Below are 27610 nucleotides of genomic sequence, written 5' to 3'. Positions count from 1 at the left end.
AAAACAATTAGAAACAGCTGAATACGTTAGGCCTAGTTTACATATATCCGGCGATCCAGCGCCGTTTCCATCCGGTGCAGGAGAAAAGCACCAGAGGGAAACACATCTCTGAACTAATCCCTTTGTTTTCAATGGGGCAGTTCGGATGATGCGTTCTCTCATTAATGCCGCCGGACCAAGCTGCAGTCAGTTAGGCTATCCAGCACTGCATCCATTAAAGTCTATGGAGCGCTGAAGGCATGGCGTGTACAGACGCATGCATTATGCACCTCAGGCTTTTTTTCTCCGGCGATCCAAACAGAGATATCCATGTCCCTGCCCCCCTATTGACCCCTGGCCCCCCAGCTCCTCTATACAGGGGCAGAACTATTTAGGACAGGGGTTGGGAACCTTGCCTCTCCAGCTGTTGCAAAACTACAACTCTCATCATGTCTGGGATGTCCAGGCATGATGGGAGTTGTAGTTTTGCAACAGCTTCAGAGCCAGGGTTCCCTACCCCTGATATAGGAGATGTCCCCATGTCCTGACGCCCACAGTAGAGGACTCCCATGTAAGTTGTCCACGATATTATATCTCCTGATCTGGTGCTGCCCCCTATATAGATGGTCCCCTAAATGCTTTATTGGACTAAAATAATGATAACTAATGGAATAAACTGATGGAAACTAATATTAACTGATGGTTTTTCATGAAAAAATGATAGAAAACCTGATGACAATTGATGTCTTTTTGCCATCAATTGTGATATCAGTTGTAGTCAGGTTCATAAAAAAAAACCGGATGCAACCTATATATGTAAACTAGGCCTTATAAGTTACTGTACAGTATACAGTTGTAATGCAACAGCACAGAAAAAAATATATTTAAATATAGAGTGGGTGCACGTCTCACCTAATAGGCCCAAAGTTGGCAGACAATCCAATAGAAGCGAGGAGACAGCACATCCAAAGTGAAGTGGAATTTTAATATCACACCAGTTTGAAAACTGTCTCCTCGCTTCTATTACTGTATAGTATCAGCATGTGGAGTATAATGTATACTAAGTACATAAGAATGAAAATAACAGCAGCAGTTTGAAGATATAGGATGGAACTGCAGATCACTATAATACAGTACAACAGGCTATAGAGAATAGAGAAGCAGGGCTGCTGTCAGAGGTCTGTGTGGTCAAATGACAGCAATGGGGTGGGGGTGTTCAGCATGGACCAATCAGGAAGTGAGAATCACAGAGCTGTGCAGGAGGACAGTGACAGAAACTATACAGTAGTGTGAATGGCTGAGTGTGCAAGCACATTATAACAGTGTGTATAGCTGAGTGTAAGTGTAGGCAGCTTATAGCAGGAATGGAGAGGATGGGAAACACAAAGGCAGAGACTGCAGGGAGTATAAAGCAATGAGCAGGGCAGATGTGGGCCCAGTATAGCAGTGCTCTCTGACCAGAGAGAGGGGTTACAGCTATGGAGAGATTACCTCCACAGTCCTGTCCCCTGATGCAAAGCTCAGCCTGAAGTGGATCTGCTATGATTTGGAAGGTGAGGAAGACTTCCTGGGTCAGAGTACAGTGCTGTAGACCACGCTATGAAGACCATACCCCTCCCACCCAGTACATGGAGCTCTAAAACCAAAGCAATGCTCTTAATCCAAGTTACAATTTCGAAAAACTGTGAGCTCTTCTTGCAAAACGCTTTTAGGGTGCTTCACACCTACCGGATCCGCAGCGGATCTCACTTCTGTGGATTCGCAGCGAGATCAGCAGCAGATCCAGTATCAATTCACCCCTATGATAGCACATACTCGCAGTGGGATTGACATCCCACTGTGAATATGTGCTTTAACCCCCCGCTGTCCGCAGCCCCACCGCCACATCCCGGAACATCTGAATAGCCCAATAGAAAGCAATGGGCTGTAAAATTGTCCGTGAGCACGGACAACTTCCCGGAACGTGTGAATGCAGCCTAAGGGTACAACCCTAAGGGTACACCCCTAAGCTGATGAAGGCCATGCTTGGCCGAAACGCGTCCTTGTACCATATGTTTGCTACACTACAATAAAGAAGCATAATCTACTTGGTGAGTGCCGGGCTCTTCCTAATATCTGAACATTTTTCTCACCTCGAGCACCACCGCCGTCTTCTACATATTTCTAAGGGTGCCGTCTTCTACATATTTCTAAGGGTACAAACACACACGGCATATACGCTGCGTATTTACTGCTGCGATACGCCGCAGATACTCAGCAGATTAGATCTAAATAACTGAACACAGTATCAAATCTGCTGCGTATCTGCTGTGTGTGTTTGTACCCTTAGTCCTCAAAATGCTAAAAACACAACATGAAAATAATGCAAGACGAGGATTATAGAACAATATAAGAGTCACATGACAGGAGAGACATTAGACCAGTTTCTCTGGAGTGTAATATGAGTCATTACGAAGTCCACATTACAAGTCCCAGTCTGACTGCAGATTTATAACCTGAACTGAAGACATCATAGGGATCAATGATGCTGTCATCTACAGTCAAGAAGTGACCTTAGGCCATAATACAGACACAGTAATGTCCCTCATATTACACCAGCCTAATGCAGAAACTACCTATAATAATTTCACTTTGTTTCAGCTAAACTATTCCCCCCTATTCAGCAGATGCCCACCACAATTAGCAGCACTGACCCCCTTATTGCCTCACACCAATAGGGCAGTTTATGTGATATTTTCAGCTGTCCAACCCAGGGCTGCTCCTCTAGTCTGAAACATACGGTAACTTGTATATGACATTGTTAACCAGTTTTCCCCTCTGTAGGCTCCATCTCTAATGGTCAGTTGTCTCTTAGGTTGTAGGTGGAGCCTAGCCCCTATAATGTCTCCATACACAGAGCCCTTCTATATCTGTATAGCAGCAGCATGGAGGACATTACATAGTACTAAGCGGTACAAGCCCAGGGCTGGGATCTAACACTCAAACTAAGGTCAAATGTTGTCCTTCCCCTTTCCATAGACTTTTATGGGCAGCTCATAACTAGAGCCCTCAGTGAGTGAGGACATCTTTTAAAGAATAAACAACGGCCATTGTCCGACACAGCAGAGAAGGTGCAATGTATGTGGGGCGCGGCACATATATCTATAATATATCTGCCCCATTATACTGTTTGTTCTTCAGTTGTAATTTTATGGTGTGTTTCTCAAAGAGCAAAAAAGATGAGTGTGTCCCTATGTCATGTCCAGCCCTGTTCACACCTGTCAGTTAATCCGTCATTACAGCCGTTGCCCACGTGTCACACGTTATCCCTAACAGCCGTGTGCGCATCCTAGGATGCTGACTGTAGCGGCTCTATACGCGTCACACTTCAAATCAATGCATACAACGCTAGACCACATTCATAACAATGGCGGACACTCGCCCACGGTACCGGTGGGCACAATGGCAGAAGTCACCGCCTCCTCCCCGCCCAGTGTGACCGGTGGCGTAATGCGCAGGCGCGGCGCGGGGAAGGTTCAGCGTTTCCAAAAAAGGAAGTGTCAGGCGTCTGGGCCCCCCCTCCTTCCTCGCGCCGGGTGACGTTATCAGACCCCGCCCCCGCAGCCTGCATGCCCTTATTAGGACATATAGGGCAACCCTGCGCTTTCCAGCAGGAGAGAGGACGCTCAGCCCGGCCGGTATAGAGCCCCGCCCTCCGTGCCCGGCCGTAGGCACCTGCTCCAGCACAGCGCGCTAAGGAACCGCAGGCTCCACTAGGTGCCCGCTGCAGAGCCATGTGCCACATACACACTGTGCGGCTACACCACGGCCGCCGCGTCCCTGACAACCTGCACAGGATGTGACGGCTCCTTATATATGTGTGTAGATGTATGTATATATACACCAACCACCATCTCCGTACACAGTGCTCCCCCCATCTGCACTGTGGGATGCTGCACATTCTTCCTGCTCCCCGACCTGTGACTATAGCTGCTGCAGGACTACAACTCCCAGTAACCAGAGAGAGCTGCAGGGTCTCCGAACTACAACTCCCAGTATCCACAGAGTTACAGGGTCTCCAAACTACAACTCCCAGTATCCACAGAGAGCTGCTACAAAACCATGAATTGCCAGCATACCCTGATGACCAGAGATCCTCCAGCTACTGCACTACAATCCCCAGCATACCCTGATGACCAGAGATCCTCCAGCTATTGCACTACAATCCCCAGCATACCCTGATGACCAGAGATCCTCCAGCTATTGCACTACAATCCCCAGCATACCCTGATGACCAGAGATCCTCCAGCTATTGCACTACAATCCCCAGCATACCCTGATGACCAGAGATCCTCCAGCTATTGCACTACAATCCCCAGCATACCCTGATGACCAGAGATCCTCCAGCTATTGCACTACAATCCCCAGCATACCCTGATGACCAGAGATCCTCCAGCTATTGCACTACAATCCCCAGCATGCCCTGATGACCAGAGATCCTCCAGCTATTGCACTACAATCCCCAGAATGCCCTGATGATCAGAGATCCTCCAGCTGTTGTACAACTACAATCCCCAGCATGCCCTGTTGCCTGCATTTATCCAGTTAATAGTACAGCTCCCAGCATGCTCTGACAGCCGCAGATTCTTCAGCTTCTGTAAAACTACAATTCCCAGCATGCCCTGACAGCTGCGGCTTGTAGCATGAGGTCAGGAGGAACACAGGCCTCCATTCACCTCTGGGCAGGGGATAGAACACAGGGCTATTGCTCCAAGTTTCCCCCATTTCCTGGCAGGGGGAGTCCTCCTCCTCCTCCTCCTCTAAGGTTGGCATGAAAGACCCCCCTCTGTATAAGGAGGCTGTATACTGTGCCCGGCACACTGCCTGCTATACACATCTAGTAGTATACAGGCAGGCACATCTCATAGTATGGCTGTTATTAGACCCCAGCATACTGTCAGCACTCATCCAGTCCTGTTACATGGCTTGTCTATTGTGTGCACATTCCACCCTATATATCATACACTATACCACTGATTCCCACAGTGGTGCCGGGTCACATAAGAACCAGCATCCGACTGAGGAGGAGTGACAACCACAGTGACCACACCATGGCAGAGGCACACACACTATGCTGATGGCTTTGTTCACACGACAGATTCCACTCATGTCATGTTTAGCAGCTATTCTTTTCCATCAAAAACTGCAGAAGTGTGAACAGAGACCTATGTAGAACCTCACGACTGTTACCTGTCATTATTCTGGAATATTTACTGTGGCTCCTGATATGTAGGTGGAGAGTTTAAAAAAAGACATAGGGGAAGAAGTCTTAGGGTGCCTTCACACCTAACGGATCCACAGCGGATCTCACTTCTGCGGATTCGAAGCGAGAACCGCTGCGGATCCGGTATCAATTCACCCCTATGATAGCACATATTTGCAGCGGGATTGACATCCCGCTGTGAATATGTGCTTCAACTCCCTAGTGCCCGCAGCCCCGCCGCTTCCCCCCATCAGCCCACCCCCAGCCCAGATCAGCTGAGCGGGACCGGAGCCGGGAGCCTCACTGCAGCCGCGCCGCCGAGCAGGTAATGTATGCTCGCGGCGGTGGCCGGAGATGGGCTGATGGGGGGATGTGCCCGGGATGGGGGATGCAGCGGCGGGGCTGCGGGCACCAGGGAGTCAAAGCACATATTCACAGCAGGATGTCAATCCCGCTGCGAATATGTGCAATCATAGGGGTGAATTGATACCGGATCCGCAGCGGTTCTTGCTTCGAATCCGCAGAAGTGAGGTACGTTCACACTGAGTAAAACAGGCGGAATTCTGCGCGGAACCCCCAACGCGGACTCTGCCTTTCAAATACCTCCTGCCTCAGTGTGTCAATGTGATGCCTCGCGCAACTCGGCTCAAAGAATTGACATGACAGGGCTCCGCGCGGAATTCCGCCTGTTTTACTCAGTGTGAACAGACTCTTATAGTAAGAATGTCTCTTATTGCCCTCAGCAACCAATCACAGCTTATCCTTCATATTCTAATGATCCCTTGTAAAGATTTGATTAAACAAAGAATATTCTTGCTATAAGATAATTCCCCCCCCCCCCCTCCCCCCATAGTCACATATAGTTTCCCTCTAGTAGGTAATAACAACCTATGACGCTGGGTTCACACAGCATCTACATGGTAAGTCTGCATCCTGTCAATAAGGTATGCCGCCATATACATATATATACACATACATATACATATACCTTACACATTAGGCTGGGGCTGTGTTCACACTACGTATATTTCAGTCAGTATATGTATATTTCAGTCAGTATATTTAGGTCATTATTGCAACCAAAACCAGGAGTGGATTAAAAACACAGAAAGGATCTGTTCACATAATGTTGAAATTGAGTGGATGGCCGCCATTTAATGGCAAATATTTGCTGTTATTTTAGAACAATGGCTGTTATATTGAAATAATGGAAGTTATTTACTGTTATATGGCGGCCACCCACTCAATTTCAACATCGTGTGAGGTGTGAGCAGAGCCTTTCTGTGTTTTTAATCCACTCCTAGTTTTGGTTGCAATACTGACTGAAATTTACTGACTGAAAGCAACTCTGTACCCACAATCTTCACACACCCCCTACCCCCCAAACCAATTGTACCCTCAGATAGCTTCTTTTAATCTACGATCTGTCCTGGGATCTATTCACCGGGTGATGCAGTTATTGTCCTAAAAAACTATTTTTAAACTTGCAACTGGCGTAGCCTAGAGTGTCTGTGTCCTAAGCCCCTTGTCCCTCTTCTCTGCCCTCTTCATCATTAGGAATGCCCCAGGCAGGATTTCTCCTAATCACCACTTGTCTGAACACTGAACATGTGCTGGATTGAGTGTCACAGCAGATTTTTTGCAATTTACATTCATTATTGTTTTTGTTGTTATCTTGCTGTAAAACAAAGCTGAACTCACCAGAAATCCAGGTCCCGTCTCCAGAAGGCAGATTTTCTGACTTGTGCTGGTTGAAAAAAACAGACTAAGGGTATGTGCACACTGAGGAAAAGGCGAGGAATTCAGCTTGAAATTCCTCCCGTAAAATATGTACAGAGCAAAGTCCCATTGTGTTCAATGGGTTTTCTGCTCTGTTGTTCACACTGCAGAATTTCCGAGCAGAATTTTCTGCTGTAGATCTGCTAGAGGAATCCTATAGAAGTCAATGGGGGGCTTAAATTCTGCTTGAATTCTGCCTGAAAACTTTCAGCTACAATTCCTCGAGAATTGCTCAGTGTGCACATACCCTAAGGCTACAAACACACTTGCTGGATGCGCAGCGAGACTCGCTGCGGATCCCAGCCCTATTTTTTCAATGGCAGACAAAATCGCAGCAGAGATGTACATCCCTGCTGCGATTTTGTCTGCAGCCCATTAACCCCCCGGCCGCCGTAGATTATACATTACCGGGTTCCCGTTCCTGAGAGAAAAAAAAATCTGAAAAAAGGAAGTGCCGTGTTTTCCATGATAACTAAAAAAAAATAAAATAATGTATATTACAAACTTGCTTTATATCACATCTAGTGTTGATTTCGATTTTGAAAGTTATAATGACAGTGACACTTTATGGCTCATGTGCGGTGTTCAGACAAGTAATGAATAGGAGAAATCCTGCCTGAGGTAATCCTAATGTTGAAGAGGGCGGGGAGGAAGGACGGAGAGGCGTCGCAGGCTTAGGGCACGGGTACTCTAGGCCACACCAATTTGATACAGGGCTGCAAGTTTAAAAGTATTTTTTTAAAGGGAACCTGTCACCCCCCGTGACGGGGTGACAGGCTCCTGACCCCCCGTTAGAGCCCCATATACTTACCTAATCCCGCCGGGTCCCGCTTCTGGAGGTGGTCGGGTGACGGAGATCTCAGCCGCTGCAGCCCCGCGCGCGCGCTGAGAGATGAGTCCAACGCTCATAGAGAATGACGGAGCGCTGGACTCTCCTGTCATTCTCTATGGGTGTTGGACTCATCTCTCAGCGCGCGTGCCGGGCTGTAGTGGCTGATATCTCCGTGACCCGACCGGATCCAGAAGCGGGACCCGGCGGGATCAGGTGAGTATAGGGGGCTGTAGCGGGGGGTCGGGAGCCTGTCACCCCGGCATTGGGGGGTGACAGGTTCCCTTTAAATTCTATGCCATGGCTTGATTTACCAAAAAAAAAAAATTTGATTTACCAAAATTCTATGCCATGGGAAAAAAAAGTCACCTATTGACTCAGAAACCATTACATGTACTTAGGACACATGTTGATTAATGAGGCTAAATCCATTAAAAAAAAAAAAAAAGCAGAATCCACAACATACAAAATAATAATCTGCAGCAGAAATCCATACCCCAGTATTTCTGCCGCACAACTGCCAATTATTCTCTCTGGATAAATCTGCCCTTAATGGTGCGTTCACACCTACAGGATCTGCAGCTGATTTTCTGCAGCAGATTTCATTTAAATAACTGAACACAGCATCAAATCTGCTGCAGATCTGCTGCAGATCCTGTAGGTGTGAACGCACCCTAAGGGTGCGTTCACACCTACCGCATCCGCAGCTTATTTTTCCGCGGAAATCCGCAGGTCTGGTAGTGCAGATTTCAACCTGCGAGAAATCCGCGTATGTGTGCGTTTTGCGGTTTTTCCGCAGCAAGTTTATCGCAACTGAAATGTCAGTTTAAAATGTCTCTCATTCTAAATAGACATTTCAGTTGCGATAAACTTGCTGCAGAAAAACCGCAAAACGCACACATACGCGGATTTCTCGCAGGTTGAAATCTGCACTACCAGACCTGCGGATTTCTGCGGAAAAATAAGCTGCGGATGCGGTAGGTGTGAACGCACCCTAAAGAGGTATTCCAACCTCAGCTAACATATCTAAACTTGTAGAACTCATCAAGTTAAATATTTTTTTGGTAATACATTTATTTAGCTGATATGCTGCTCCTTCTGTACTGTACCTCTTCCTCCGCATCTCAGATCTCGCTGATGTTTTATTAATAAATTTTATTTGGCGTGCGTTGGAAGAGGTGCAGTCCTATACGGCGAGTATATCCCACACATTTTAACTGGAAAAGTTGGGGATCGTCTTATACACCTGGTCAGATAAAAAATCAAACTGGGACAGCACTGGAAAAAGTGGAAAAAAATAAGAATATTTAGATGGAGTGCACGTCTCACCGCACAAGACCCTTTCGTTCAGCTTCAATCTAATAGTAAACGTAGGGGACAGCACAAAAAACATGAATTTTTTTATTCACATCAGACGCAACGTTTCAGCTGGTACTTCAGCCTTGAGAACTTCACGCTTGAGAAAGGCTGAAGTACCAGCCGAAACGTCCCTGATGTGAATAAAAAAATCATGTTTTTTCACAAGAAGTGCTGTCTCCTACGTTTACTATTATACACCTGGTCGTCTTATACGCCGGAAAATACAGTGTATATATATATATATATACACACACACACACAAACACACACACACACACACACAGTGGTTTCTTAACTTACAATAGCCTCAGGTTAAAATATTTTCAACATACAATGGTTCCGTTTTGGACAACTGTAACTTGAGATCACACTCAACATACAATGCTACAGACGAGTGGCCATTTTACTGGTAAAATCCCAGTATTATTGGCTTTCTAATGGTGTCTCTCTACAGTACAGTGTAAGGGTATATTCACACAGGCGGGCTCGCAGCGAGATTCTCGCTGCGAGCCCGGCAGGTCCTGGCAGTTCCCATAAACTACATACTTGCTGCGGTCTAAACGACCGCAGCGAGTATGTAATTATACCGCGCTTAACCCCTTCTGCTCCCGCCGGCTCCCCCGCTGTAAGCAGCATACATTACCTGTCCTTGCTGCACGGGTCCGGCGTCCTGCTCTCCCGCCCGGCCAATCAGTGGCTGCGGCTGGGCAACACACTAATTGGCCGGACAGGAGAGCAGGACGCCAGACCCGTGCAGCAAGGACAGGTAATGTATGCTGCTTACAGCGGGGGAGCCGGCGGGAGTAGAAGGGGTTAAGCGCGGTATAATTACATACTCGCTGCGGTCGTTTAGACCGCAGCAAGTATGTAGTGTATGGGAACTGACAGGACCTGCCGGGCTCGCAGCGAGCAATCTCGCTGCGAGCCCGCCCGTGTGAATATACCCTAAGGGTGGGTTCACACATACTGGATTGCAGCAAAATCCGCTGCAATTTCCGGTACTGTCATCTTGAATAGGTTTACATACTCGCAGCGGAATTTTCATTCCACTGCAAGTATGTAAAGCCTCATCCCTCTCAAATCGCCGCGGCCCAGTGAAGACTTTACCTGTCCACGCTACGGCCTGCTTCTGAGGTTCCTGGTAATGATTGGCTGAGTGGGACGTCAGGGAGCCGGAAACCACAGATGCAGCTGGAGCGCGGGCAAGGAATGTATTTGCCAGGAGGGCGCGGCGGGTTGAGGGGGATGTCGCTTTACATACATTTAGAGCTAGACAACAAGCTGTCAACAATGGGAGGGAAAGAGCAGCATATCAGGAGAAGGAGGCAAGTTTGCTAAATAAATGTATTTGCAAAAATATATTACTTGACAAACCCTTTAAGATTAAAAAGGTAGTGTGGTGCTACACATTTATTCCCTAAATATATACAACTTTGTAATGTGTGTTTTTTAAGTGAATGGCCCCCTTCCCCATGTTCCCTTCACCCCGGAAGTGTGGTGCATTATACTCACCGGATTACTGTCGACCCTGGATGCAATCTTGGGTCGATCGCGTCATCTTCAGGAGGCCGGCCGAACCGCTCCAGCCCTCCCTCATGCCGGCCCCCCTCAGCCGCGTCATCAGCTGCTCAGCCACGATTGGCTGAGCATAGTTATGCCGGCCAGCCTCCTGAAGATGACGCGATCGACCAAGTATAATGCACCACACTTCCGGGATGGGGTGAACACGGAGAAGGGGGTCAATTACTTAAATAACACACATTACAAAGTTTTATAACTTTGTAATGTGTGTTATTTAGTGAAAAAATGTGTAGCACAGCACTACCCCTTTAACTATATTAGTTAAGATGAGATGACTATACAATTCAGATGAAGGTTGACACCCCTGTATACAATCAATGGTTGGCTTGTCCCACCAAAATAAGGAATTTAGATAATTCATCTAGTTTCTTTGGCCACCAATACTGTGACCATCAGCTTGTAACTGCACTATACTACATAGCCTGGGGTCACCTGCAAAAGTAGAAATTCTGAAAATAATCCTATTCTCTATACCAGTGTTGTACAACCTATGGCCCTCCAGTTGTATAGACTGCCATTCCCATTGCACCTGGGGATGATGAGAGTCATAGTAAAGGTTGGGTTACACTACTCAGTATCCCTCACAGCTGATCTCACAGCAATATTACTAGGTTTTCATAGGAGTGTGTCATTTACAGGTCAGCTACAAAGTGCTGAGTGCTAGTGATCTGTAAATATAACCCAGATGACAGGCTTGTATGTGCACAAGGCCTTCTATGCTTTACTTCCTATATTGTAAAAGGCTTACGAAATAGAAAGGTTAGGGAAGTACTCTGATCGAGCCATATAAGGGGATCTCAGAAACTGCAACCATGCTGAAAGCTCACACATCTGCAGCACGGTGCAAGAGATGCTCTTCTGCTCACATAGTGCCGAGCTAATACAATGTCACTCTATTCCTCCTGAGCCGGCACATCCCTAACTGCAAATCAGTAGAAATCCTACCCGGCAATAGCAGGCACAGTAAGGCCTGGCGTATAGAACTGGGTGCATACAATACAATGTGCACTGTGCAAACAAAATCCACATTTTTAATGTGCAAATATCACAATCGCTCAATGTAGAGAGATGGAATCTGCGATCAGATTGAATGAATATGTTACCAATTCAAGGATCAATTTCTGAGCAGAAAAAGCCCACAGCATGCGTGTGAGATCTGTCCCATCCACATGCATGCTACTGTCATGTGCTGTGGATTTTACACTGTAAAATACAAAAACGAAATCCACAGCTTTTTGCTATGCGGCTATTACCCTTACACTAAAGTAAATGGGACTTTACAGGGTGTGGGGTAAAAACATTTAGCCAATGCTATTTTTGTAAAGGGATATTCCATTAAAGAGCTAAAAAATAAAAAGCTCAAAAACCTGGTATTTACCAAGTCCCCCTGAGTATTTTGAGCAATGTAATACCATGTAATACAGCCCTTACACTGTAAACAAAATGTCTGTCTAGCTATCTATCCAGAGAGATGAAACAGCTGTGTTCCCTTTCCCCATGCTGCTCAGGAGGCTGTCACTGTTCTGTTGTTTCCCCACCCCTTGGCCATGTGATCACTGATTGTTGTGATATCAGTGGTGGGTGGAGTTACAGGTTAAGGTACTACAGCTTGCCTGGCAAGGGAAGTGACAGAGATCATGTGACTTTGGTCTCAGAAGGGAGGGGGAGAACAAATGAGTGGAGACAGTGGATCAGGAAGTGAGGATTTTCTGCAGCTTGTGAGTCAGGATGTGCTGCAGACAAATGGGCCAAATCATGTAATAGAAACCTATAACACACAAGATTAGATTATGGGTGGAGATTGAACAGGATTCCATCTTCTTTTTAAAGAGGAAGTCCCATTAAAACTAAAATCATCAGGCGGGGGATGTAAGACAAAATAATAAACAAGGGCACTCACCCCATCCCTGTTCCTCTATTGAGACGCTCCCGATCCCATTCACAGCAGCCGACTGTCATCTTCTGCTGGAAATCCCAGCTTTTGAAGCTGCCACGGTGTCCCGCCCCAGTCACTGATTGGCCAGGCGGGCAATCACTTAGCTGGGCACGTGACGTCGCAGCTAGCCAAGCTGTAGGAGGGGTGAGTTTATTGTATATTATTTTCTCAACGCCTCACCTACCCCCTTGTGCCTGCCACCTGGTCTACACAGAATCCACAAGTAAAAGTGAATCACATTAATGTGTTAGGGTCTTTTTACACAACCCGATGTGGGTCCATGCAAGGACGCAAGCGAGAGGAGCTGTTTCAGAAGGGACGATTAATCACAAGGTTGGGCTGCAAGAACAATCACTGTATTGTTCTTGTGACCATTTAAATGGAATCTGTCTGTTATTCATGTTCCATACAGCTGACGCTATTAGATGGTGGTCAGGACTAGGAGGCACACTGTACCTTTTTATTTACCCTTTAAGGGTGCGTTCACACCTACCGCATCCGCAGCTTATTTTTCCGCGGAAATCCGCAGGTCTGGTAGTGCAGATTTCAACCTGCGAGAAATCCGCGTATGTGTGCGTTTTGCGTTTTTTCCGCAGCAAGTTTATCGCAACTAAAATGTCAGTTTAGAATGAGAGACATTTTAAACTGACATTTCAGTTGCGATAAACTTGCTGCGGAAAAAACGCAAAACGCACACATACGCGGATTTCTCGCAGGTTGAAATCTGCACTACCAGACCTGCGGATTTCCGCGGAAAAATAAGCTGCGGATGCGGTAGGTGTGAACGCACCCTAATCCTCCCCATCCCTACTTGATTGACACCTAGAAGCTGGGTCCCAGCAGGGTCAGGTATAGGAAGGGGGGGGGGGAGTAAGAAGGTGTTACACCTTGCTGCACTTCAGGAGCTAGGGGAAGTCTCTTTGACTTACTACTATATAATAAAAGCATTTTTCTACATTCTGGAATCACAGACAGATATATGAAAGGAGCCATGTGTCTCCCTGACCTAACAAATATCTAATGGTGCGTTTACACCGAGAGATTATCTGACAGATTTTTGAAGCCAAAGCCAGTGACAGACTATTGACAGATAAGGAGGTCATAAAGGAAAGACTGAGATTTCACCTCTTTTCAAATCCATTCCTGGCTTCAAAAACCTGTCAGATAAATCTCTCAGCAGTTTGGAACATGAATTGCAGCTGACAGATTGCCTTTCAATATATTGCTATTTGCCACACACCCCATTTACACAGGGAGATGTGCGGCCCATAGAAGATGCCATCAGCCGACAAGTAGGTGTATTCCTGATCCTAAGCTGATTGCTGACATTTTTACAGGGGTCAAATACCCCCCACCCGCTTGCTGTCGGCGTGTGTAATAGTGCCGTCAGTGAGCAGGCAATGAAGAGCAAGCGAGCACTGATCTGACAGATCGGCACTCGCTTGCTCCTTCAGATGGGCCCATGTAATAGGGCCTTTACCTAAGCATTATAGTGGATAAACTACAGCTGTTCTGACACTTATTAGACGTGCTGCTGTTTTGATTCTCTTTTTTGAGATTGAAACCAAAAAGGAGAAAAATAGTATGTGAAAAAATCATGCGTTGAACATGAATTTCAGCAGGACCAACCAACCATCTAATGTGTATTTGGGTCCCTGGATTCTGCACTAACAAATGGCGCCAGCAACAGTAGGGAGGCTCCCATACACATCAGATGGTCGGTGGTCTCACTGAAATCATCAGATTTGAGTGACTTTGACATTTAACCTTACACCTCTATTACACGGGATTATCGTGCAGAAAATCATTATATCGTTTGAATTTAAATGATAATTGTTCCGTGTAATTGCAGGCAGTGAAAACGCTCATGTGTCGTTGATTTAGATCTGGCCCTAAAGTAATCGTTAAACGTTCACCAATCGTTTGCTGTAATTCTACATTCCTTCGCTGTAATTCCACATTCGTTCACTAATCGTTCAATGTAATTGCACATCGTTCCTTCTTTTGCTGGGATCAGATGAAGTAATTGATCATAGTAACGATTGTTGTAATGATCGTAACTGACGACTATCATTCTGTGTAATATGGTGAACGATTTCAGGTTAATGATCTCGCTGTTCCCGCCTGTTCTTTCCTTACACCATAGGTCAGTTCACAAGAAAGTGTGGGTCCATAATACAGACATATTTCAGATGAAATCACATCAATATTGTGTCAGTATTGCAACCATATAATAATTCCTGTTGTTCTGTCTTCTAGACAGTAAATTAAATTACACCTTAAAAAAAAGATAATAAAATAAAAATATTGCTAGAATACGGATACAATACTGACCAAATACAGATACATTTCTATTTTATTTCATCTCTATAGACTTTAATAGTTGTAGTCCATCTGCCAAACAGATACAAGTAGCCCACGCTGCGGCTCGGACTTTTCTGTGATCACACTGTAGTTGGTAATAAGGATTTTAAATTTCCTAATCAACAAGTGATGTTAGAGGTGTCTTCTAGGACCTGATATTTATGGCCTATTTGGTCTCAGATACATGGCGGTCCAACTCCCTTTACCAGTAAGGCTGGGTCCACACTGAGTTAGGGGTTCAGAGCCACAGTCACGTATTACCGGATAAATAACTGTGGCCCGGTTCCCACACATGGCGCTGCTCTATTACCAGGCACCGGCCTGGCCTGAAGCACTGGAGCTGCGGGGTCACAGAGGGGCGGGGGTTTGCTCTCACTGGGGGTGGGCCGGCCCATCTCCAGTGCTTGAGCCTGGGACAGCGCTCGGTTATAGACCGGCGCGGGAAGCGGGCCGCTGTCCAAAATAAGGACTCTGGCACCCACTTCCCTGCGCCAGCATCGTTCTCTTGATATGCCACCCCATCAGTTACATTCGCTTTTAACTCTGTTCAAATGAGCATTAAAGTCAATGGGATCTGTTGTGCTCCGTTCCTGCCCATTGGGGCAGCAATCCATTTAGCTCTGTTTTTCAGTGCCGATCATAGCCTCTGATGCAGTGTGGACTGAACCGACCGAGTCAAGCAAAGGGGACGTGGATTCTGGTGGATGCTAAAGCCTCTTTACATTATGTAGTGGCTATGCCTGTAGTACCATTCAAGCAAACTGGACTGTGCTGGAACACTAAGCAAAACCAACACAATATGTATGAATGTGTGCCTAATAAACAACGCTATACCTCCACTTTCAATATATTAGTAACATATGTAACATCAAGGCAGCTGTCTGCAGATTTCCGTACCTTGAAGTAGCGTTGTATCTGAGATCCCGAGTTACAACAATCTACTTCCAGCACTGAGGGGGTTCAGGCACATTACCAGCAAGGCGGCTCATTCTTTCTTAGTTAAAGTCATATCATGTGCTTCAAACTTGTCATGTAACTTAATACAGTGGCCAGATGTGCTATTGTAGCAAATGGAATTCTGCACATAATTTACTGAAATAATGTGGTATAAATGCAATACAAACTATCAGACATTAGTGGCATGAACCATCAACATGTCATAAATGGAGCCCTTTAAATATTGCCCTTTAGGCACTGTAGTCTCAACAAACACACTCTGGATAAATGAATAGTAATAATAGTAAAGATTACAGACTTTGTAATGTATCTTATAAGAGAAAAATGATTATTTCTCCATTCCTTCTTCTAACTGTCAAAGCCCCTCCGCAAAGGCAAAATGAACACAACTGAGGGATCAGGTTACAGCTGCCTATAGAAGTCTATAGAGAAGGGAGGGACATAAAGATTACAGGAGCCTATAGTGTTACATTACAGTTCACACTGCTCAGTACTACTATATAATGTCTATAATGCTGCTACTGCTATAGTGATATAGTGGAGGCAGGACACCACCACCCCTTTCTATTTATATGCAGTGTATGGGAGACATCTTAGAGGTTAAGCTCTACCCACTAGTTACCTACTACCCACATACCATAATGTCCTTTGGCCAAGGGCAGCTTCCTCCTCTCTCCGGTCCCTAAGCTAGTGGGTAGAGCTTAACCTCTAAGATGTCTCCCATACACTGCATATAAACAGAAAGGGGTGGTGGTGTCCTGCCTCCACTATATTACTATAGCAGTAGCAGCATTATAGACATTATACAGCAGAAGGTCACATTGTGTTACATTCTAAATATCACGACAGATTGTGGATGTCACAGAAAACTCCATTCTTTGCTCATTGTTCAGGATTTGGGAAGACTTCTTCTTGCACAGCTAAACCTGGGCCCCAATGTTAGGTGAAATGACCCCAATACCTGTGCAGCGATTGCCTGCAAAGCATCATAATACCACAAGGCACAGAACTCCTATGTCAATAACTGAGTGTGCCCACCCACTTGACTACTTGGCTCAGCCCCTCCTGCTCTATAACACAAAGCCTGTAAAATGGACTGCGTTTTAAGTGTGACAGGTTCCCTTTAAGGAACACTGCTCTAAGGCTATATCCACACATATGTTTCGGAGGATCCGACCTCCTTTCTCAAGACTCTTGAGAAAGGAGGGCGGATCCTCTGAAACATGTTGAAATGTTTTATCTCCCATAAGTTTCAGTAGTTTGTGACGTCACAATACCCGGCAAAAGATTTTTGCATTGCAAGTGTTGCACGCGCTACCGGATGGAGCGTGTCCCTTGTGAAGAGGATACTTTAATTGGAGCAAACAGACTGCAACTGTCTCCAGCGATCACTACACCACAATTTGGAGTGAGGATTGCTAGCTTCTTTGCAAACGATCCCAGAGGGGATACAGGTAGTGGATTACCTGACAAACCTCAACTTGGATAGAACGTCTACTTGGAGGTCAATGGATGGATATGATGGTACTGGATGGATTTGATGGTACTGGATGGATATAAGGCCATAATGTAGGGCTTTTTTCACTTGTGTATTTCAGATTCTATATATCATATGCGCGGAACAGGTACAATTACTTTGTTTTTTGTTGGCAAAATAATGCTGTTTACATGTAGTTTTTTTGTATAGCTATTGCAGTGTATTGCATTTTACTTGCATTGTATTTAACGGGGTTATCCAGAATCAGAAAAACATGGCCACTTTCTAGCAGAGACAACACAACTCTTGTCTCTGTCTCTAGTTGGGTGGGGTTTTGCAACTCAGTTCCGTTGAAGTGAATGGAGCCTAATTGCAAATCACATCTGAGATGGAGACAATAGTCGGGTTGTCTCTGGAAGAAAGTGGTTGTGCTGGATAACCCCTTTAAAGGGGAAATCCAGATAGGAAAAATTTAAACTTGTTCAATCCCCACCAACAACCTAAGGTTGTTTGTACTAGGTTTCTCTTGCATGAATTGGTCTGTTTGTCTGCAGCACATCATGACTCACACCATGAAGCTGCTAAAAATTCTTACTTCCTGGTCCACACTGTCTCCACTCCTCTGTCCTCCCCCTCCCTTCTGAGACAACGGTCACATGATCACTGTCTCTTCTCTTGCCAGGCAAGCTGTAATGCCTCATCTGTAACCCCGCCCACCCCTGACATCACACAGTGATCAGTGATACTGTGTTTACTGTGCAGAAGCAGACTGAGTCAGTGGTTGGCAGATACTACTATATATGGTACCCTGGAGTTGGCTCTGAGGTGCAATGCATGATGGGAGATGTAAAGATGCCAGGATGTAAAATTGGGATTGTTTGTGAAAGTGTTAATCTGGTACTAGGAGGAGCATAGAAAAGCGGTATAGGTGATTAGAAGCAATGGAGCCACGTCACAAAAGGGAGGGGGATTTGTCACACTTGGGGCTGGTTTAAAAAAAATAGACTGTATTGAAATCTATGGGAATAACACACACTGTATTGAACAATGCCCGTTGTTCGATACAGCCGTGGAAATAATTGACATGCTGCTAGAGTGTGAACACTGGCCATAGTTCACAATCTGTTCACACATTGTATGGCCATTCTGATGGCCGTACATTGTAGAGTTCTATGGTGATTTGGATCGCATGCATTTTATCATAATAAAATTGACACCACAAACAACAGGTGCTGTTTTTACTAAATGTGAACACAGCCTTGATTTGGATTTAATATGGTCAGTGTCTTTGTCATTTTAAAAAAATTGCCAGGAAATATGTACTTTGCAAAGCCCCCCCCAAAAAAAGGAAAAATAAATTAATAGCTCCATAATTTTTTTTAAAGAGCCTAAAAACGGGGTAAGCAAGCACCGACCTGTCAACCTGTCTGCTGCGCCTCTCTTCAAGTAATAGAGGCAGCAGACAGTCGCTGCACAAATTGTGCTATTTCAAAATGTTGAAAGACCACAATCAGCCGACACCATATATGATGGCTGACTGTGGCCTTTTAACATGTCCTATTAAATCAAAGGATTATCGGCCTGAACAGCCGGTAATCGGCCAAGTACGTCCGATAATCGTTTTGTGTAATAGGTCCATAAGGATAGGTTCACACCAGCTTTGTCTTTTCCAATCAATCAATTATGCAGAACAATAAAAACACTGGCTCATCCGCTACACACAGGCATCTGAAGGAACCTTTACCTTTAATGGGGTCCTCCGCCTTTTTGGCGGGGCCTCCAACAAACATGAACCCAGCATAATAAAGCTAAGTATGGCACAGACCACTGAGGTCCCTGACCTATAACCCCAGCATATACAGGAGCCCAGTATAATGTATACACTATAACCCCAGCATATATAGGAGCATAGTATAATGTATAACACTATAACCCAGCATATAAAGATGCCCAGTACAATGTATAACAGTATAACCCAGCATATATAGGAGCCCAGTACAATGTATAACACTATAACCCAGCATATATAGGAGCCCAGTATAATGTATAACACTATAACCCCAGCATATACAGGAGCCCAGTGTAATGTATAACACTATAACCCCAGCATATATAGGAGCCCAGTATAATGTATAACACTATAACCCAGCATATATAGGAGACCAGTATAATGTATAACACTATAACCAGCATATACAGGAGCCCAGTATAATGTATAACACTATAACCAGCATATACAGGAGCCCAGTAAAATGTATAACAGTATAACCAGCATATATAGGAGCCCAGTACAATGTATAACACTATAACCCCAGCATATATAGGAGCCCAGTACAATGTATAACAGTATAACCAGCATATATAGGAGCCCAGTACAATGTATAACACTATAACCCAGCATATATAGGAGCCCAGTATAATGTATAACACTATAACCCCAGCATATATAGGAGCCCAGTATAATGTATAAGACTATAACCCCAGCATATACAGGAGCCCAGTATAATGTATACACTATAACCCCAGCATATACAGGAGCCCGGTATAATGTATAAGACTATAACCCCAGCATATACAGGAGCCCAGTATAATGTATAACACTAAAACCCCCACATATACAGGAGCCCAGTATAATGTATAATAAATTATTATACATTATACTGGGCTCCTGTATGTGCAGAGGTTATATAACCTCTGCACATACAGGAGCCCAGTATAATGTATAACACTATAACCTGGCATATACAGGTGCCCAGTATAATGTATAACACTATAACCCCAGCATATACAGGAGCCCAGTATAATGTATAACACTATAACCAGCATATACAGGAGCCCAGTATAATGTATAACACTATAACCAGCATATACAGGAGCCCAGTATAATGTATAACACTATAACCAGCATATACAGGAGCCCAGTATAATGTATAACACTATAACCAGCATATATATAGGAGCCCAGTATAATGTATAACACTATAACCAGCATATACAGGAGCCCAGTACATTGTATAACACTATAACCCGGCATATACAGGAGCCCAGTATAATGTATACAGCATATCATGTATGACACTATACAGTAGCCCGGGGCTCAGCACAATGTATAACACTATTACCCCCCCCATCTCCATGACTCCCCCCTCCGCCCGGGGCAGCTCTGACCCCGCCCACGTGTCACTATCGGCCAAGCGCTGCTCCCCAGCCTCGCACAGGCCCCGCCCACTCCCCGCAGCCGCCTACAACTCCCAGCACGCCCCGCGCGCACAGACAGGAAGCCGGCCCCTCCCTCTTCATTGTGCAGCGCTTAAAGAAAGCGGAAGGAGGAGCCAGAGAGGCTTCATTTCGGTGCGAGTCTGTCAGGCAGCTGCACGGCCTTTGCCCATCATCTCCTGAAGACACCGGCTGCCTCCCCCTCCTGTCTCCGTTTCCCTCCTCGCCTCATCTAAACCCGAGTATACAAAATGGTGAGTAGCTTTTCCCCGCGGAGCGGGACGTGTATTACAGACTGCGGAGGGTCTACGCCCTAGTGGAGCCGGGCTGGGGAGGGGGCCGCTCCCTCATGCCGCCATCTTCCCCGACCCCCCTTGTCAGGCAGACGCTATGCTTTCTGTCATGTATTATCCTGCCAGCACCGGGATGACTGCGCAACAACGTGGCCGCCGGTTGGAGGGGAGATGCTGCGGAGGTGACCCGGGAAGGAGGTGGGGGATGGTTGGTGGATTCTTACCGGTGACGTTTCGGTTATCACGCGGGAGGGGCGGGGGCGCGCCCGGTGACGCGGTGTGTGAGGGGGGCGCTGCGCGCTCTCTGCGTCTCTTGTCGGGGAGATGAAAGGGCGGGAACGGAGCGCGCCGGCCGGTGGGCGTGGCGTGTGCTAATTATGGCGCAGGCCCCGCCCCCTGTGCAGGGAGGCTGTGCTGATGCCCGGGCTGGTCATGGCAGCGTCCCCCTCACAAGGCGCGGCCCCCGGCGCTTCCTTCCTGTCTTGTGGCAGCCGCCGTGACTTCCCCCTCACTCCCCAAGGAGCCGGTCGCACCTTACGGTTGGCCAGCTGCTGTGCTGCAGTCACATGGGCCGTCACCTCTGCGGTACCCGGCGTGATGCTAAGCATGTGCGCACAGCCCCTGGATGTGGAGACAGCGACCCCTACCGGCCAACTCCAGCAGCATCGGTCCCTCATAGCGGCCAGTCATGACATGGCAGTACACTGAATTGATGCCTGTCTCTCATAGCAGCCAATCGGGGCGTTTTAGTGACTGAAAGATGTCCTGTGATTGGTTGCTGTGGGCAATAGTCAGTGATAGTATAATCTTTCTCCCAACCAATCAGGGCAGTTTAAGACGTCAAATCAAGCTTCTGATTGGCAGATTTGGGCAACAGTATCTGTCATTATGTTCAACTGTGTTCTCCAGCTGTTGCAGAACTACATCTCCCATCATCCTCACAGTCTTTGGATGGGAGTTGTAGTTTTGCAACATCTACGGACAATGGTAACCATCAATAACAGGCTCACTTTTAACCTGGAAGGATTTCCTTCTTACCTTAATTTTTTTTTCTCTTCTAGGCCTCAGGTGTGATGGTTTCCGATATTGTCATTTCAATTTTCAACGCAATGAAAGTGCGGAAGGCCTGCTCTCCTGAGGAGGCGAAGAAGCGTGTGAAGGCGGTCATTTTTTGCCTTAGCCCTGACAAGAAGACAATTATTCCAGAAGAAGGGAGAGAAATCTTGGTGGGAGAATGCGGTGAAAAAATCCAAGATCCCTACAAGCACTTTGTGGATATGCTACCCCATGATGACTGCCGCTATGCCCTTTTTGACTGCTGCTATGAAACAAAGGAGAGTAGGAAAGAGGACCTGGTCTTCATTTTCTGGTGAGATGCTGCAAAGGACACGGGCACTGCCGCCTTCTAGGCATTCACAAAGTAGTGAGACACGTTGGAGATGCCGATAGATGGAAATACATGATCTGTGGGCGGAACAGACACTACCTTATCATTAGCGTTACTGCACAGGGCAAGATAAACGTCAGACGTATCCATAGGCTACACAATAAACATCTGGCTTCAGGGCACCATGAGACCGGCCAGGCGATCACTGATAACCTGTCCTGTAGGAATGCTAGGAATGATTGAAATACAAAGCCCTAGGGGATAGCACTAGATTTGTGACTCATTACAGCTAAACATACACGTTTTCTGGATGCCACACGTTGCTACTCTGCAAGTTAAGTGTAGCTAGATGCTGTAATGCGGAATCAATGGCACCCTGCGGCCATGTAGATTCCAGGAGACTTAAGCTGGCCACACACTTAAGATAGGTTGTGGCCCAACTGATCTGTACCTCCCTGAACATCGGCACCATAACATAAATGCATGCCACAACTGTCATGGAGTATGTCCAGCTTTGAGCTGACACTTCATGGTGACTATTGGCCACAACAGGGGTCACATGATCAAAGATCGTTGGATCGTGCTGCATTGCAGCTAAGGTCTGTGACGGAGGCCATGTTAATAGAAATCTACACTGGATGGATTTTTTGCGACTGTCGGGTGACTATGGCCGGGTCAGTGTAATGCCAATTATCTTGGCTGCAGTAAAGCTCCATCCACACAGAGGACACAGCGCTCTTTGATTGTGCAGCCACAATTGCCATATAGCACCAGCTTTCTGCCTCTGACTGCCCGCTGGCACTTGCTGATGGGGTTGTCGCTTTTTTTTTTTTTTTTTTAAGCCCTTGGTGAGCAGTGTTGCCCATTCAGTACAGTACACTTGAAAATTTTCTTGCTGTTTGATGTAATAGTAGACATGCAGCATTTAGTCTCACGGCGTGTCGCTGTTGTCACACGGAAGTAACTCTGGATGAGGGTGTGCATAAGGAGGATTGCTTGACTTGTAGAACACAGAATGCAGGGGTGGTCTATGAAGGGGTGGGGGAACTGTGCCTCTGTCCATAGTTTGCTCCTTGTATAGTAGCTCTCCAGCATTAGCTGCAATACCACACATACCTATAGTCAAATGTCATTGTTTGTGCCAAGGTTCCTCTGATTCTGTAGGACTTGGCATGGATACTGATAGAAGACCTCACTGCAGCTCACTAGGGTGTAAAATAACCCACATCAGCATAATCTCCTCACCCAGTCCAGCTCCAGTGCTCTGTTCTGCTCATTACAGCATGGGTCTCCAAACTGCGGCCCTCCAGCTGTTGCAAAACCCCAATTCCCATAATGCCTGGACAGCTAAATGGAGATGATTGAACCGGATTAGTGTTCGAATCCATCCGAACCCGAACTTTCGGTATTTGATTAGCTGGGGCTGCTGAACTTGGATAAAGCTCTAAGGTTGTTTGGAAAACATGGATACAGCCAATGACTATATCTGTTTTCCACATAGCCCTAGGGCTTTATCCAACTTCAGCAGCCACCGCTAATCAAATGCTGAAAGTTCGGGTTCAGATGGACTCAAGCATGCTCGAGGTTCGCTCATCTCTACAGCTAAAGCTTTGGGTTTGGCTGTCCAGGCATGATGGGAAATGTTGTATTGCAACAGCTTGAGGGCCGCAGTTTGGAGACCCATGCACTACAGCCTCTGTCTAAGGATCACCTACATCTCCTTGTATTTGTGCTGAGTTTGAGGTAAGCATGCTACTGTTACTGGTGAAGTTGGGCATTTGGCATCAGCTCTAGTAGCTTCAATGAACCTTTATATTTTATTTTTTGAGGCCTTGACACGTTCTGATATAATGAAAACTATGATGACCATGCCAAACCTGTCCAACAATAGCCACCAATGACATTGATTACCTCCGCCCCAATTGACCTGCGTCATCTCATAGGTTCCATTTGAGTTCTTTTGATAGTAACAATCTGCTTGTCAGGTCTGATGAAATTACCAGTGGATGGCCTTGACTATATAATAAGTTGATACAAAAATGTGGTGATTGGCGTCTGTCCTGAATGAAGGCAGCGTAGTGCATGCTCCTCCTGTGCCACATGTTCATGTATTTGTAAAGGGTTATTGGACAAGTAGCCCAGATCCAAAGTGTTACGAGCACAAAGCTCTCACCCTTTAAATACAGTAAGTGGCTCACTATTAGAGGCCATGTACATCTAGGGCATGCAGCCATTCGCCTTTTGGTGCACGTGTAGATTAGAAGTTTGTTTGGCCTCGTGTTGGTTCCTGTCCACATTTGTAGCCAAACATTGTCTACTTTGTCATTGCTTTGTCTACCTTTACCAACTGGAAATAATGGCTTGCTCTCGCTAATACATAGAAACTCGCTTGTATAAACAGTTTTCATTAAAGGGGTAGTTTGGTCATCGTAATATCTTGACATCTGGTCTCTTGGTTTCCATCATTCTGGTTTATAAAAAGCAAATATGAAAGACCCTATTCTGTAAAAAAAAAAAGCATGTATACTTGCCTGAGCTAAATGGTTTCCTTCCTAAACATTCAGAATGCTTTCCTGTCTGGTGGCTGTCTTGAGGCACATGCACTTGTTGCAGGTTTGTTAGTTTCATTTCTTAAAGGGTTATCCAGCGCTACTAAAACATGGCCACTCTTCCCTCTCTACAGTTCAGGTGTGGTTTGCAATTAAGCTCCATTTACTTCAATGGGATGGAGTTTGAAACCCCACCCAATCTGGGGGGAAAAGTGGCCATGGTTTTTGTAGTGCTGGATAACGCCTTTAATATCTTGTGGCTACACAGGTTCAGGTTGCCTGTAACTACTTGTACTAGTTCATCCTTGCACTCTTGCACCGCTTGGTCATCTGTATTGTTGCTTGTATGATACTGCTGCTTATTTAGAACATGCTAGTGCTCCACGTTAGTCACTTTCAGAACATGTATACAGCCTCCATATTATAAGCCATATGGACTAGAGACGACAGAAATTCTCTACATTCTGTTATAGATTCTTATGGATGTCTCTGTGACACTTGGACCTCTTTCCCTAATCCTTTGCAGTTCTAAGCATTTGTTTTGTGCTTCCACAGGGCTCCTGATGAGGCTCCACTTAAAAGCAAAATGATATATGCCAGTTCTAAAGATGCAATCAAGAAGAAATTCACAGGTAAGAACCTGAAGCAAATTCTACCATAGTCACTAAAGTAACATCTAAGCCAACCGCAAAAATGGGTGACTCTTGAAATTCTCTCCTCAGGTTGTAAGCACGAGGTGCAGGCGAACAACAAAGCTGACATTAAGGACCGCTGTACCCTTGCTGAGAAACTTGGCGGCAACACTGTCATCTCTGTGGAAGGAGTACCTGTGTGAAGACCTCATTGCCTCCACTCCCAGTGTCTGTGCCACTTCTTAAAGGGGCTTCCATGTTATCACCCCCCAACAGTGTCTCCTCTGTTACCCTCAAACCTACACCCCCTCTCGATCAGGAAGTCACTCATCCTACAGGCAGGCTTCAAGCCGTTCCCTCAGCAGGCATAAATGTCCCCGTAGTACGTTTGTTTTTCCAACAGAGGCAGCTTTCCCATTCTAGTTATGAACTTGTTCCCCTTGCCCCTTCATTGTTCACTTGCCTCCCAAGTTGAGTTATTTTGCCAAATGCAACCTGGCATCCTACCCATTTTCTTCCTACTGCTCAATAGCTCCAAAACTGGGCTCTGTAGACGAGAATACTTTAGGGGTGTGTGCACACTACGGAATGACGACGGAAAACCCGTTGCGCTTTCCATAGCACTCACCTGACGGGGGACAGATGCAGACACACACGTCTCCGCCTGTGTCATAGACTCCATTCCATGCACGGGCAGATTCCTTCATCCTTTGAAAGAATGAACACCTTTATTCTTTAGACGGGTGAAGGCGTCTGCCCGTGCATAGAATGGAGTCTGACACTGGCGGAGACGTGCGCGCCCGACTCAGTCCACCGGCAGGTGCAAGCTGCGGAATGCGCAACTGGTTTTCCGTCGCCATTCCATAGTGTGCACGTACCCTTAATCTAGATGTTAATTATGATGTAAATTATGGATCAAACTGCAGCCCATAACACTCTGCTTGTGGGTTAGCCTCTTACATTCCCAGAACAGTCTTTCATTCTACAGATGAGCGCACCTAAAACTTCCACTTTCTGCAACATTCCTCTTGTTCTCCTCCTGGCATTTGCAGGGTATTAAGTACTTGTAGTATTGTTAGGAAACCTCTTAAGAAGCTTGTAATGGCACCTTTATTACTTAATTTGTAAACCTTCAGTAGCACAGAATTCCTTTAACTTAAGCAAAATATGGGACACAGCTTTTTGCTCCAGTCCAGCATTCCATATTTCGTTTTTGAAATAGATGGCCGCACATTAAAAGTATGTTTGCCAATTTCCTCAAATCTGACCCTTATTTTGGCACTTGTGTATTTTAGAGGTCTTTTGGGAGGGTTATGAAAGATGACTGAAGCCTTTCACCACCTACAGCTCCTTTCCCTCAGTCACTTCATTGCGGTCCAACTCCTTTTGTCTTGCGTTACTAATATGGAAGTCATAATGGCAGATTCAACATTAATAAACCAATAAAGGAATGGTTGTTTCATGTGGTAATTTTTTTTTTTTTTTTGAAGGTTGATGGAAAAACTGTGGTCTTAAAATACAGGTTAATAGTCTTCTGGGGCTCTAGGACATTGTTAATCCTTGTTCCTGGGTGCTCCAGTTGCCAATGCTTGATATCACTGGGGTAGATACTTAGATATGTCTGTGGAGCAAGGATAATCATAACCCAACAGACCTGAGGTCTTATGGAGTTATGTCCGCAACCTCTGAGCTAGGGCATAGAACCCTTCATTTAAGATGGGATTTTTTTTTTTTTTTTTTTTCCCAGTAATCTGGCTGATATGAAGCGCACCTTTTTGAAAGCTTTGTTTCTGCTTGGCTTTCCTTAGTGTGGATGCTCTTTCTAATAGCGATACATACTGTCATGGTGTCTGTACATGGCTCTGATGAAAACTGAGCCCTATTCCTTTTTTTTGTTCTAGCAACTAGTGGTGGTTCAGCAGCCGGGCTCTCACCAATCACCAAGTTTCTAACAGGTACTTGTCACAATCCCAGTGCAGATTGACAAGCTGATGACAGGAGATTGTGTTGGCAAACAAATCTGCATCGAG

The 27610-nt window shown here is 45.8% G+C and overlaps 2 protein-coding genes across 5 annotated transcripts in view; one reads left to right on the top strand and one right to left on the bottom strand.

Moving 5' to 3' along the window:
- The window catches only part of MUS81 (MUS81 structure-specific endonuclease subunit), an 84302-nt gene extending 62841 nt beyond the window's left edge, over window positions 1-21461 (bottom strand). For 3 of the 4 annotated variants that reach the window (XM_069965399.1, XM_069965400.1, XM_069965401.1), the window contains exon 1: window positions 21237-21460. The gene's annotated coding sequence lies outside the window, so the exon portion shown is untranslated. Of the gene's footprint in view, window positions 1-21236 lie in introns of all 4 variants that reach the window. The other variant, XM_069965402.1, reaches the window with a different exon arrangement.
- Window positions 20824-27031, top strand: CFL1 (cofilin 1). The gene is made up of 4 exons (XM_069965406.1): window positions 20824-20973; window positions 22074-22381; window positions 25504-25580; window positions 25671-27031. The coding sequence occupies exons 1-4, from the start codon at window positions 20971-20973 to the stop codon at window positions 25781-25783; spliced, it is 501 nt and encodes a 166-aa protein (XP_069821507.1). The 5' UTR covers window positions 20824-20970; the 3' UTR covers window positions 25784-27031.
- The last annotated feature ends 579 nt before the right edge of the window (window positions 27032-27610 follow it).

This window comes from Dendropsophus ebraccatus, chromosome 4 (assembly GCF_027789765.1).
Source record: "Dendropsophus ebraccatus isolate aDenEbr1 chromosome 4, aDenEbr1.pat, whole genome shotgun sequence".
In the NCBI taxonomy this organism is placed as follows: domain Eukaryota; kingdom Metazoa; phylum Chordata; class Amphibia; order Anura; family Hylidae; genus Dendropsophus; species Dendropsophus ebraccatus.
This window is presented reverse-complemented; position numbering and strand designations above follow the sequence as displayed.

Bases quoted from the DNA above. Each gene is read 5' to 3' on its own strand.
- CFL1 (XM_069965406.1), top strand. The intron at 22,382-25,503 runs GTGAGATGCTGC...GTGCTTCCACAG, and splicing joins GACCTGGTCTTCATTTTCTG to GGCTCCTGATGAGGCTCCAC. The intron at 25,581-25,670 runs GTAAGAACCTGA...TTCTCTCCTCAG, and splicing joins AATCAAGAAGAAATTCACAG to GTTGTAAGCACGAGGTGCAG.